The 13,098-nt window shown below is 45.6% G+C and overlaps 1 protein-coding gene across 1 annotated transcript in view; it reads left to right on the forward strand.

Annotated features, from left to right (window-relative positions):
- Positions 1 to 4,877: 4,877 nt before the first annotated feature.
- DCUN1D4 (defective in cullin neddylation 1 domain containing 4) overlaps positions 4,878 to 13,098 on the forward strand; it is a gene marked incomplete at both ends in the record, with an annotated part of 65,773 nt that continues 57,552 nt past the window's right edge. Inside the window, 2 exon segments of the mRNA XM_079718233.1 lie at positions 4,878 to 4,985; positions 4,989 to 5,025. Of these exon segments, the coding sequence (XP_079574359.1) occupies positions 4,878 to 4,985; positions 4,989 to 5,025 (145 nt within the window).

Below are 13,098 nucleotides of genomic sequence, written 5' to 3' on the forward strand. Positions count from 1 at the left end.
TGAGTGGCAAGTTATTGAAGTTCTCTAAGCCTCAGTTAACTTATCTGTAATTTGAGGATAATATTAGTACTCCATTGGGGGTGTTGTGAAGTTAGGTGGAATAATTAACAAGCAAAGCACTGTAAGAGTAGAGCTTATCACACTGGAAACACTAAAAAAAGCTGTCATCCTTTGGGTCAGCAAATTGTCAGTTGGTTATGAGTTTGGAGAAATAAACCATCCTGATCTCTATGGATATATTTACTCCTCCCCCCACCCCCCATATCCTGGAAACCCACTTAGCTGGACTTTTTGTAACTAGTGGAGTTCTACACACTCTCTCACTGTAATCTGAGGCTGAATTCCTTCCTTCCTGCAGCTTGTTTTCTCATTCTCTTCACATCTCCACGGGGCACATTTATCTATTTGTCTGAGCAGGCCCAACTTTATTTCAGTCTTAAGGACTATGCCATTCTCCATTCTGTAACCCCAACCCTAATACATGCAGGAAAAGCAAGCTATAATGGAATTTGTGGAATTTGGGGAAAAGTTCTAAAATTTTATTAAAGAGCACTGCTATTCTTTCTCACTAGACTCTACCATATCAAATTTCAATCTCGGCTTAAGGTATTTAAAAATATATGATTAAAATTAATGTTGGGCAACAAATAATATGGAAAGATTCCAGTTAAATTAGGTATCAGTTGACACAAAGTAACTTGCTTTAATATTACCTTAAAGCAGCAACTGGGTGAAGCAAAATGGCATAGAGACTGCATTCCCAAATATCTCTACCCACCACAGTCCCAAGACAATTATTAACTTTTTTCTCCAAGGATATGAATATAAATGCACAGAAGCGTAACATTATTATCTCAGTAGATATCCCCACAGGGATCGAGTGATTTGGGAATGCTACCAATGAGAAAAAATAGAAATGTATTATATATTAAAAAAATTCCGTACTGAACTTCATAAAAAAGAAGGCAATATTCCAGCTCTGAAGTGCAGAATTTGAAGTAGATTGATATAATAACTTTCAAATGGAAAGGGAGAGTTGTTTACCCACCTTTGGAATTTGAAGCCTTGCTAATTGGACAGTGCGGTGCAGGGGAAAGACCTGGTCTAGGAGTTGGGATACTTGAGTTTAATTAATGCTTTGCTATTAACTAGCTGAGTGACTTCGACTACATGTTTAACTCTTTTGTACCTCAAGTTTCATATTCCTAAAATGAGGAAGTTGGATTTGATAATCTCCAAAGTTCCTCTGAGATCTAAAATTACAGTCAACATTCAGTTCACTTTGAGGAAGAGTTAACTACTGCCTACTATTTGAAAGCACTGTACTAGGTGCTAGGGACGTAAAGATAAATACAACAAGCTTCCTACCCTCAAAGGTTTATAATCTTATAGATTATTAAAATGACAGGGTAATATCTGCAGAATATTATGCAGTCATTTAATTATACCTGTTTTATTACTCATAACACATGTGGGGCAGGGAGGCTTAGCAGACTATGAGCTTTGCCTCTCAATCCTCAGGCTATAGCTGACTCACTAGAAAGATCTGAGTAAATTACTTTCTACATCGGTTTTTTTTTTTTTTTTTTTTTTTTTTGCGGTACGCGGGCCTCTCACTGCTGTGGCCTCTCCCGTTGCAGAGCACAGGCTCCGGACGCGCAGGCCCAGCGGCCATGGCCCACGGGCCCAGCCGCTCCGCGGCACATGGGATCCTCCTGGACCGGGGCACGAACCCGCACCCCCTGCATCGGCAGGCGGACTCCCAACCACTGCGCCACCAGGGAAGCCCTACATCGGTTTTTTTCTTTGAAAATAATCATACTGACCCTGAAAGTGATGCTGGAAAATCACAAAGGTTGTATATTCTATAAATTTTTATGGACCGCATGTGCCAGAGGAGTGTTGGGTGCTGGGGCAAAACAGCTGGCAGGTACCTCATGTAGATTAACCATTATATACATTATTATACAGTTTGCTGCAAATAAATCAATATAGCAAATGACTACCTAAAATTAATTGTGGCCTTATTTTAATTTAGAGGTCTCAAGAAACAAGTCCATTTCTGTGCAAAATAATGTGTCTCAGCCCTTGAAGTACCATGATAAACAGTAAAAAGCCATACAAATATTACATATACAAAATATTATAAACTTGTATAAACTATAAATGTTTCCTAGATGTAGAATAGGTTGAAAACACAAATGCGGTAAAGAATGCAGGAGTAGTTTTTCTGCTCAGACTAAGGACAGACATGCTGACAATTAGATCTGCCCCAAAAGATCTAATTTTTTTTTAAAAAAGAAAGGGGTGGAGGGGGGAATCAATGGGTCTCTCTTTTATTTGGCGACTAGCAAGTGCAAGAAAGTTCATCTGTAATTTGTTCAGTTGTCTATCTTTTGCACATCTGCGTTCTGGCCGGAAGGGACTTTGAGGTTTTTCTGCAGCACATGAGCATCAGCGAGCTCTATCCTCTTATAGTAGTTCTTCTTTGTCTCAATAATCTCAAAGCCAAACTTTCTGTAGAAGTCAATTGCAGACTCATTGCTGATCTGGACATGCAGACAGATGTTGTCAAAAGTGCCATCTTTTTCACAAATGTTTAGGACATGATTTAACATTTTAGTTCCTATTCCTAGCCTTCGGTATGGTGCCAGACATCCTAGTGTCATGACGTAAAGCATCTTCTGATTCTGTGAATGATCCACCCTACAGCATACTGCACCTACTGCAATATCATTGAAATAGGCAAGTATTTCAGAGTCCAGAGGTACCTACCCACCTCTGCAGGGCCCAGCTGATGCTCTGTCAGGTTAAAGGTCACCAATGATGAGATGAGATTTTTGTCTTGTCTGAACTGAACCTGAAGTGGATAAATCAGGTTCAATTCTGAGAATCTATGATTAGATGAAGTGATCCATAAGTGTTTGAATGACAGAAACATGATAGATATAAAATTATAAGGATGTAACTTATTAATGAGACATTAGGGATTAAGAGGGATGGAGTATATTACAAGGGGAGTGGTGTGGGACAGAGGAACTGGTTTCATATTGTTCTTTCAAATATGTTCCTTTTAGCCGTAATATTTATGCCCTGATTTGAAACTTAAATTTCAGAACCCTGAAACTCAAAAGCCTTGGCTGTATAAGTCTAAAACAAAAACGACTGTTTTGTTACTGGTCGTTCTTAGTGTCATCCATCCTCTGAGGCAGGAGGGTGGATTGGCCCCGCTGCAGGATGGCGCAGGGCTTCTGCATATAGAGAAGCGGTGTTTGTGGCTGGGATAGGAGGGGGCCAGTCCTCCGTTAATATCTCAAAATATCATTCCGCTACAATAGTATGGTTAAGTGTGATGAGTCGGTTTGAAAGCCTTAAGAAAAAATGGTCGGAACTCATGAAAATGGTGCGTATTCTTGACTTAGGAAACTCAAATGGTCAAAAGTCACCTAAATTAACGCCTTCCTCTGCCAACTAACAGCCAGTTTTGTTTTCTGGACAGTTTCTTGGCGTTACTGACTTATGCGCTTACGCTAATTGTCCTTTGAGGACTGGTAACTCGGCCCCTGGACTCGCCGACGTGCCAGACTGAGCCCGAAGCTCAGAGGGTGGCCCTGGGTTTCCTGCACGCTGTCTGGGGAGGGGGGGCGCACATTGTGTTCACCGACAACGCAGCATTCGAAGCCTTTAGAACAGCCCATCTGTGACGAAGGAGGAAGAAATGTGCTGTCTCTGGAAAAGAAGTGCATTTCGAAAACGAGGAGAGGATGGGTTGTTGTACAAGAAAGAATTTGTTCCTCACCAGAGGGTTTGCTGGAAATGAAGACGCGGCGATGCTTTATCCAGTTTCTAGCTGTACGAAACGGCTAGCAAGAGAAGTCCCAGTCCAAGTTCGGGGCGGACTGGGCTCTTGCAGAGAGCCGCTCGGAGGCGTGGAGACAAGCAGGAGACTCCGACGCGTCGCGCCAGGCGCGAGGGAAGAGCCGATCCCCCTACTCTGTGCAGCGGGATGTAAGCCACCCCAACTGCTCTTCCCCTTCTCGGTTCTTCGGGAAACACTTCGCGTGCTTTGTTTCAGACGCCAACCCATCTTTCTCGGTTGGTCTACAGCTCCACCAATCCCGCCCGCCCAGGGCGGGGCTTCAGGGTCAAGGTGGACCAATTCCCCATCCTCGCCCCTACACGCGCTTTCGGACCCCCGGGGATGAGTGACAGTGGTCGGGTCCAACCTGCTCTCCCAGAACATGGCCTCCGCCAGGGGCGTTAGGGAACGAGGCGTCGGGACCAATCGCATTGAACCTCGGGGGGCGGGGCCTCTTTGCCAGCTCCAGACCGGCGCTCTCCGCACTCCTTTTGCCAAATGAGAGATGAGGGGGCGGTCGCTCAGTCAAGGTTCAGCCAGTGGAGGAGGAGAGGTGGGCGGGCCGGGAGTGCCTGGCGGCGGGTCCTCAGCTCCTAGCCGAGGTGCGGCGAGCCGGTGGGGGGACCGCGAGGCGAGCGCGGGAGCCTGGGCGGCGAGCGCGGTGTAAGCTACCCGAAAATGCACTCGGATGCCGCCGCTGTCAGTGAGTAACAGAGCTAGCCGGCCGGGACCGGGCGGCTGCCAACACTCTCCGCTGATCTCCCACAGTCCCCGCTCTGCGTCTCCTGTCCCAAAACGCACCGGGAGCCCCTGCCCGGGAGCCACCCCTTCCCCTCCCGGGGCCGGGGCGGGCGGTGACGCTGCGGGCGGCGCGGGGCGGGGGCGGGCGTGGGGGGAAGGGGCCGGCCTGCCGGGGGAGGGCGGAGGTGAGGGGGGTGGGGGCTGGCTCCATTTCAGTGTTGGGGGAAGGGGGGGCGGGACGTGCGATGAAGGGCCGGGACCAGAGTGTCCCGGGTGAATGGAGGTGGAGGCGGCGGCGGGCGCTAGCGAGCAGGGCTGGGGGTTGGCACCGGCGGCGGGGGAGAGAGAGGGAGCGAGCGAGCGGAGCGCAGGATTGAGGATTTCCTAGGGGCCGAGCGGTGCGGGCGGCTCCGTGAGAAAAGCGGGTGAGTGCTAGGGGAGCGCGGGGGCGGGGACAATGGGAAGAAGGGCTGGATGGCGGGGGTGGGGGGGGAAACAATGGGGTGGGGGATTGGGGGCAGCGGCCGTGCGGGGCAGGAGGGCGGGCGAGGAGATGAGGGCTGATGTAATGGGAAAGCGAATGGTGGGAGGGATTGGGGTGTGATGGGATAGTTGGGGAGTCCGGCGGGCGGGAGGGCCTTAGGAAGCGTGGAGGGGTAACTGGGAGTGGTGAGAGGAGGCAGACGTCGGGGTAATAGGATGGAGCAGGTGTTGGGAAGGTAGGGTAATTGGGAGTGGAGAGGAAGAAGGTGGAGAGGGTTTGGGGTGACGGGATGGAGGTAGGGTAGAGGAAGTGCAGTGGGGGTGAAGATCTGGTTGGGAGGGAAGGGAGGTTGGGAGGGGCCGGGGCAGGGGTAAAACTGTCTTGTCCAGATTCGGTCCGCGTGGGGCTGGGGGGAAGGTGTCAGACTACGTGTTCGGGGGAGCTGTATCCTCCCCCGGATTAGGGCCTGCCTCCTTGAGGGGGAGCTCTGAGGTTTGGGGTGCTTGGAAAGGAGGGGGCGGGGCTGAGGTGGAGGGGACGGGGAGGTGCCCAGAGGTTGGCGCTGGCCGCGGTTTCCCCCGAGCGGCGGGAAGCGAGGTCAGCGCTGGCGCGGGCTCTGGCTGCGGGAGTGGGAGGCGGGGCAGGGGAGCGGGCTGCGGGTTTTCCGTGGCGGGAGCCGGAGGGGTCGGCCCTGGAGGCCAGGAGCGTGGGGCGGAGGGTGGTCCCTGGCGGTCCGTGGATTTGGCAGTCTGTGACGCAGTTGTCTAATTTCTGGTCGTCAGGTGTGGAGGCTGGTGCCTCGGGACCCGCTTCCCTGCCGGGAGGGCCGGACGACAGGGCCAGCGCAGCGCCCGTGGGACGCGACCTCTCCCAGCCTTGCGGAGAAGGCGCTTTAGGGGTTTCCTTTAGGGTCTGGCTCCAGTCGCCGGGTGTGAGGGGAAGGGCAGTCCCGCGGAAAGGGGAAAAGCAGTCCTGCGGAATTCTGGGACTTGTAGTCCGGGCCGCGGTTGGGTTGGGTGCACGTGGGTAACTGTGGAAACGAGTCCCAGAATGCAGCGCGCCCCTCGGAGCTTCCCAGCTCTGCTAACTCGTGCTTTATTCCCCGCGGACCCGAGCGCGTTGTAGGGCGGTGCTCCAGTCCCCTGGGACCTTCTCCCTGTGTCAGCGGCTGGGGAGAACCAAGCCAGACGCAGTCCTTTCGCACTTAGGTTCTTGATCCCCGAGTTGACTACTTCCCTCTGCGTTTGGTGGCCTTACTTGTAGAATAAATGCTTGGTTTTGAACCATCTAGTACATAGGTTGTGGAAAAACATTCAAGATGCAACACAATCTAAAGCAGCGTTTAGGATGGTGTATATTTGTGACATCCAGTGTATATAAACACTAGGTTAAAATGTTCCGTCTTAGACAAATCTGGGAATGCAGTGGAGACACACGTAAACCTTGTGAAGATAGTATAAATGATGTGTTTGTAGTTCTTGGGCTGTTTGGATTGCCAAAGGATAAGGGGACTTTTGGAAAAAAGATGGTCTTGAAATGAATTGACTGTTGGAGGAGGCTTAATGGAATTGAGGGTGGCCATGGTCCCATTCCTTTAAGCCAGCGTGAAAATGTGAAGATGAGCGAAGGGAATATTTGATGTCTTCAGTTTTCAGAGAAGCATGGGAAGCAAATGAGACTAGAGGAAGGTAAACTCAGTGCAGGACCTTAAGAGGTTTTCATGTTTTTTCGTTTCTGTTCTTTAATATTAGAAACCATCCATTTAGACTGTAGACTCTCCAAACATCACATCCTTTGCCAGATTTCTTTACCATTTATATGCGATGATTCCAAAACCTGTAATGATTAACTCAGAGATGACAGTGTATTTTTATGTGTTGTATAGGGTATTTTGAAACTGTTGGTAGCATGGTCACTAGAAGAGTATTATGATGACCCTAATGATAAAAATTTTACCAAGAAGTCCAAAGATTTGGAAACTGTCTGGTATGGTTACAAATAAACTGAACTTGAGTACTTGTGTGATTTTATCAGGAAAAGATTTATATCTATTTTATATTTTACTTAAGCTTATGGTGAAATACCCAGGAAATCTTTTGTGATATGTAACATGGTCATGTTTGTTTGTTTGTTTTAATGTGCATGTATCACTGGAATTTGCTCCTGTAAAGGGTGAAGTGTATGAGGTTGAAAACAAGAGCTGTACAAGATGGTGTTTTTAAAGAAAATATTGGGCTAGTCATTTTTTTCCCTTTTCTTTTTTTTCAATTTCATCCCAAAGGGCAGGTGCCCTATACACACACACATGACACTCCCACTCCCCCAGCCCCCAAACCCTGGGTTCCTGTACATAATCACCTTATACTTTCTTCTCTGGTTTTTAGGTTCCTCTTTGATTTTTGGCCTTTGGGGAGGTTCTGTGTTTACTTATGAACAAAATTTTTTGACTGTTTTAAACAGATGGTTCCAACTTAATGATGGTTCGACTTTCCAATGGTGCTAAAGCAATATGCATTTGATAAAAGCTGTACCTCGAATTTTGGATTTTGATCTTTTCCCAGACTGGTGATGTATGATAACTCTCGTGATGCTGGGCAGCAAGCGGCATCTAGTCAGACACAGCAGCTCCCAGTCAGACACAATACACTTATTACCATTTTGTACCCAGACAACCCTCCTGTTTTTCACTTTCAATACAGTTTTCAATAAATTACCTGAGATATTCAACATTTTATTATAAAATAGGCTTTGAGTGAGATGATTTTACCCAAGTATATGCTAAGGTAATAAGAGTTCTGATCATGTTTAAAATAGGGTAGGCTAAGCGGTTATCTGTAGGCTAGGCATATTAAATGCATTTTTGACCTAGGATATTTTCAGTTTGCAGTGGTCTTACTCAGGGTAAGTGGAGGAGGATCTGTACTGGTAAGGATTTTCAGGTTATCTTATGAATAACGTTGACAGGAAAGAAAGCCCCTCATTTTCTCCACTTCAGAGGATTTCTGTATTTGTTCTCTTTTCTTCCTCAGTTCTTGCCTGCAAGAATTACCCCTATTAACACTTGATCACATTTTTTTCAAATGTTATTTATCATCATATCCTTTTCTCTTTTCATCTTTAACTGCTCCCAGAAGGTCTTATTAGCTTATTGCTTGCTTCCTGACAATAATACATGCTTGCATTTTTCTCATCTCGATAATAACAATCTTGCTTAGTCAGCAGTGTAAAAATCATGGTTTCAGAAACTGACCTCATGATGACTTTTGTTGTATCAGTTAGGATGCCTCTGGCAAATAACAGTACTCAATCAAAAATGCCTTAAGTAGTAGAACTTATTATTGTTAGCAAGAAGTTTAGCGATAGATGGTTCTAAGGCTGGTGCAGAGTCCTAATGATGTCTTAAGAATCTAGGCTCTTTGTATACTTTTTTCCTCTCTTCTTAGTATTTGGTTTATCAAGAGCCTCAGGCTCATTGCCTCATGTTTGCAATACGGTTGCTGCAGCACCAGACATCATGCCTATGTAAGAAAAGGAGGGAAGGAACATACTTCCTTACAGTTCCCTCTTAACAGAGTGGAGTCTTTTTCTCACCTTGGTGACTTCCCCTTTAGTCTCACTGGGTAGAATTGACCTCCTGCCACTGCTAGTTGTGAGGGAGGTGGAGAAAGTGAAAGTCTGGCATTTTCAGCTTCTTTTGTGGGATGTGGACTTTGCTAGGGTGGAAGAAGGGTGAGGAGAATGCTCTGGTTTGGTAGCCTGCAGTTATTTCCCTGAATCAGCTACTTTGTCCAGTTGTCTCTGGGTTGGACTCAGTTTTTTTTTTATCTGTTGATTTACTTTCTGTTTCATTCTAAAATAGAGGTGACTTACTAAATATAGATAAAATTCTGAGAAAGAAATAGAGAAAGAAAATATAGATTTACAGGCTACACATAAATGCTTGCCATATGTTAGAAATGGGCCATATATTTGGCTCTGAGCTTCCTAGTAGCCAAAATAAAGAGGAAAACAAGACCAATTAATTTTATTCATTTGGTTAATGAAACTGCAGTTAATTTAATAACCCAAGCTGGAAGCTTAGACATTTCTCATCCTCTCTTTCCCTGGTCAGTAGCGAGAGAGAGGCTGTATCTCTTCCCATGCCTGTCCTTTCTTTTCCATACCTATTGCCATTGCCCTAGGTCTGATCCATTCTTTCTTATATTGTAATAACCAGTAATCCTTCTGCCAGGCTCAGCCTCCTTTTTATCCTCTCCATCACCAGTTGAATATCTTTGTCCTTATGATCCCCCTACCCCAAAACCTCAGAGGCTCCTAGTTGCTTACTGAAATAGACTCCTCAGAAGCTGGGGTTGAACCTGTTCTGTAGTTTAAGCTCAGTTTTGAATTCCCCCAGTACTGCTCCCTCCCCACTGCCTTCAGTGCTACTTCTGTAGAAGTTCTGTGTTCCTTGTTCCCTCTCTCAAGGCTCTCCTTCCATTGAATCTCCAAAGACTGTTTACTTCTATTCTCAGTTTTATCTTATTTAATAGTAGCTGCTTGTTCACTTATTTGTCCCCTCCCCAATTAGATGATAAGCCCCCAGAGATCTGGGACTGTGTCTTACTTAGTAACCACTTTATGGTCCAGCAGAATGCCTCGCTTAGGACCTCAAATATGTAATGAATTGAACTTAAATGGTCAACTCTTGAGCAGTTAGTGAATTATCTGGAAAATTTTAATGTTTCCCCCTGCTATCCTGCATGCTTCCGAGGTGTCTTTCATTGTCTTTAGATTTTTCTTCCGGGCATACAAACTTCCGCTTATTCATTCTATGCCCTTTTTTGACAAAGTTGTCCTGTGCAAACCAATTTAAGTAATATATATGTTTAAATACATGCAGATACCAGTTTTGAAGAATGTCTGTGGCATGGAGCAGTTCTCAGGGAGGGAGCGGAGTGCTGGTGATATGCTGAGGGGCCGAGAGCGTGCGTGACAGTACACAGCGCGTCTGCTTCTGACCTGGTGTGTAACAGGCCGCCGAGGTGGGGAAGGCTTGGGCAGGGCTTGGACGGCCTGGATGTGTCTGTTTTTCCCTTCTTCTTGTTTTATGACCAGATTCTGGTCCAAAGGGCTTATTTCTTAATGTTAACAATACATTGAGGCTCACTAAAGGCTTTCTTCCTTTAGAAAGTGAACTATGTTAGTTGGAGGTGAAGTTTCTGAGCCTCTGACATTAATGCTAACATCTCTTCATAGGTGGTCAGCTTAAATTAGAGTTAATAGCTCTTCACAACTTATTCTTTTTTCTTATTCTGAGATTCAAGTTAGGAGAAGTACCTCTTGAGAGTTATTCTTTTAAGCAGAATGTACATTTAAAAATATTTGTGGCTATAAAAGAGGCTATAATTTGTGGCTTATGTTTTAAATAGAAAAAGTATTGAAATACATTTTAAATAGAATCATATATTTTAGTAATTGTTGCATGACTGTTTCAGATCTAAGGATCTTTTTTCTATCATGTTCAGTATTCTAGTAGACAAAGTATCTGCTACTTTAGATTTTAATTGTTTTTCTTTTAATCAGAAGATGCCGTTAATGAGTTATTTTCAATCTAGGAAGGTAGGCTTGTAGTTTTTGAAACTACTAATTAATATATTGAGTAAAACACTAAATAATGCAGAAAAAAATCCCCACCCTCCCCAGATAACATTACCTCTGGGTATGATTTTTTTTAGTTCCATCTTTGAGGATTTTTTTCCTTGTGAATATTTTTTGAAAACCTTTCACTACTTGCTGGCTGTATCAGTAGTACTTGCAGAGATGGTGTGTCATCCTTCTGTGTCCGCGATGGCCTTTGCCAGTCTTCGGGGCCCAGGCTCTTCCTCTGATTGGGGAATTCTTACCATCAAAGGCAGAGCTGCCCAGATACACCCACACCAGGGTGTGAATCTGAAGCTGAAGGCAAAACATGGGAAGAAATTGGAAGTGCCTGGGGTCCATTAGAGAGGATAGACAGTGGTGACCGCTGTTTCTAGAGGCCATGGGAGCTACAGTCCAGGCAGGTCCGGGCTGTGTCAGTGGTGCACTCTGCAGTATGCCCTTAGGCATTGTTTTGGTTGTACAGCTGATGTGCTTGGTCCTCTGGTTTTCCTAGAGATTCTGTGAACTACCCAATAACCTTTAAAAAAAAAATCGCTGTTCAAATAGCTAGTTGGTTTCTGATGCTCGCAACTAAGAATTCGGACAAATCCAACATCCAGACCCGTCATGGGTTGGTACTTGGCTGAGGCCCTTGTGGAGAAGAGCAGTGATCTGCCTTTCTACCGTGGTTGGACTCTGTTCAGAGTCCAGGAGTCCTGGCTCGAGGTGACCCAAAAGGCTAAAGGGGGACACAGGCAGTGTCAGTGGGAGCTGCCTTTGCCAGTGGTCAGGCAGGATTCTGAGGCACGCATCAGTCCCCCCACCGATCACACTCTGTGGAGCTCTTACTGCTATCTTTGCCTGATTCCATCTTTGTCCCCCCGCCCCCTCCCCAAAATTCTTGAGAATATTACGTATGGAAATAATATTGGTAGAATATTTATTTTGTTTAGCCAAAATTATATCTAATAGTCCTAATTGCTTTTTAATTGACTTTATTGAGTATAATTTACATTCTATAAAATTGTACCCATTTGATAAATACGTGTGTGTGTAACCACTACTATAATTAAGATATAGAATGGTTTCATTACCCCCTAAAGTTCCCTCGTATCCCCTTGCAGCCTGTACTTCTCTACCTCCCACCACAGTTTTTTTTTAAAGATTTTTTTTGATGTGGACCATTTTTTTTAAAGTCTTTATGGAATTTGTTACAGTATTGCTTCTGTTTTATGTTTTGGTTTTTTGGCCACAGAGGCATGTGGGATCTTAGCTCCCCAACCAGGGATCGAACCTGCACCCCCTGCATTGGAAGGTGAAGTCTCAACCCCTGGACCGCCAGGGAAGTCCCCCACCACAATTTTTGGCTTTTAATATATATCACCTTAGGCCTCCTCTGTGTTAGTTGATGATTTGTCATTTTGCTGTTCATGGGGATAGTACAGTATAAAAAGGTGTAATAATCTCTCTGTCTTTTTACTGAACTGTTAAATCCAAAGAAAAACTATCAGTGCTGTATAAATTATAAATCTGGTAATTAATACTTTACCACATAGAATGGGCTTGAATTAGGTGACTTGTTCCCTTGAAAGATTTTCTGGTGGCTGGCTTTTCTTGCTTCTCTGTGGGCCAAAGGCATACAATGCTAGGATTTGCTCCTTGGATACCACGATTTCTTTTAATTGTTATCTGGGTCAGGTTGAGAGGCAGGAAAGCATAGTAGTTAAGTGTGGGCCCTGGTTCTGGGTTCTGCCTCTGTTAGTTGTGTGACCGTAGATAAATTACTCAGCTACTGTGTATAAGCTTCAGATTCCTCATGCATAAAGAATACCTCCTGTATGGTATGGAGTTGTTTAGTCAACAGTGTTTATTGAACACCTACTATGTACCAGGCCGTCTTCTTCATCTGTCATGAAGTTCCCCTTCCAGTGTGGGGGAAGATGCAGATAATAAGCAGATAAATCATGTAGTATGTCAGATGGTGAGCAGTTCATTTGAGAAAACTGAAGCAGGGAAGGGCAGTGCACAGGTGCCCCTGTGTGTGCAGGTGGGAGAGGAGCAAGAGCAGGGACGCTGTAATTGTACAAGGCTGGGTCAGGGAAGGCCTCACTAAGAGGGTTGTCAGACAACCCTCATGGAGGTGAGGGGGCATTCCAGGGAGAGGGGACACAAACTCAGAGACTGAGGAGGGGAGCAAGGCTGTATTTGAGGAACAGCAAAGAGGCTGGTGTGCTAGGAGTGGAGTTGGGGACTGGGCAGAGAGAAAGAAGTAGGAGGCAAGATCAAAAGTGATCCTGGCGTCTGGAGCCTGTGCTCCGCAACGGGAGAGGCCGCAACAGTGAGAGGCCCGCGTACCGCAAAAAAAAAAAAAAAAAAAAAAAAAAAAAAAAGT

Source organism: Hyperoodon ampullatus, assembly GCF_949752795.1.
Source record: "Hyperoodon ampullatus genome assembly, chromosome: 1".
In the NCBI taxonomy this organism is placed as follows: domain Eukaryota; kingdom Metazoa; phylum Chordata; class Mammalia; order Artiodactyla; family Ziphiidae; genus Hyperoodon; species Hyperoodon ampullatus.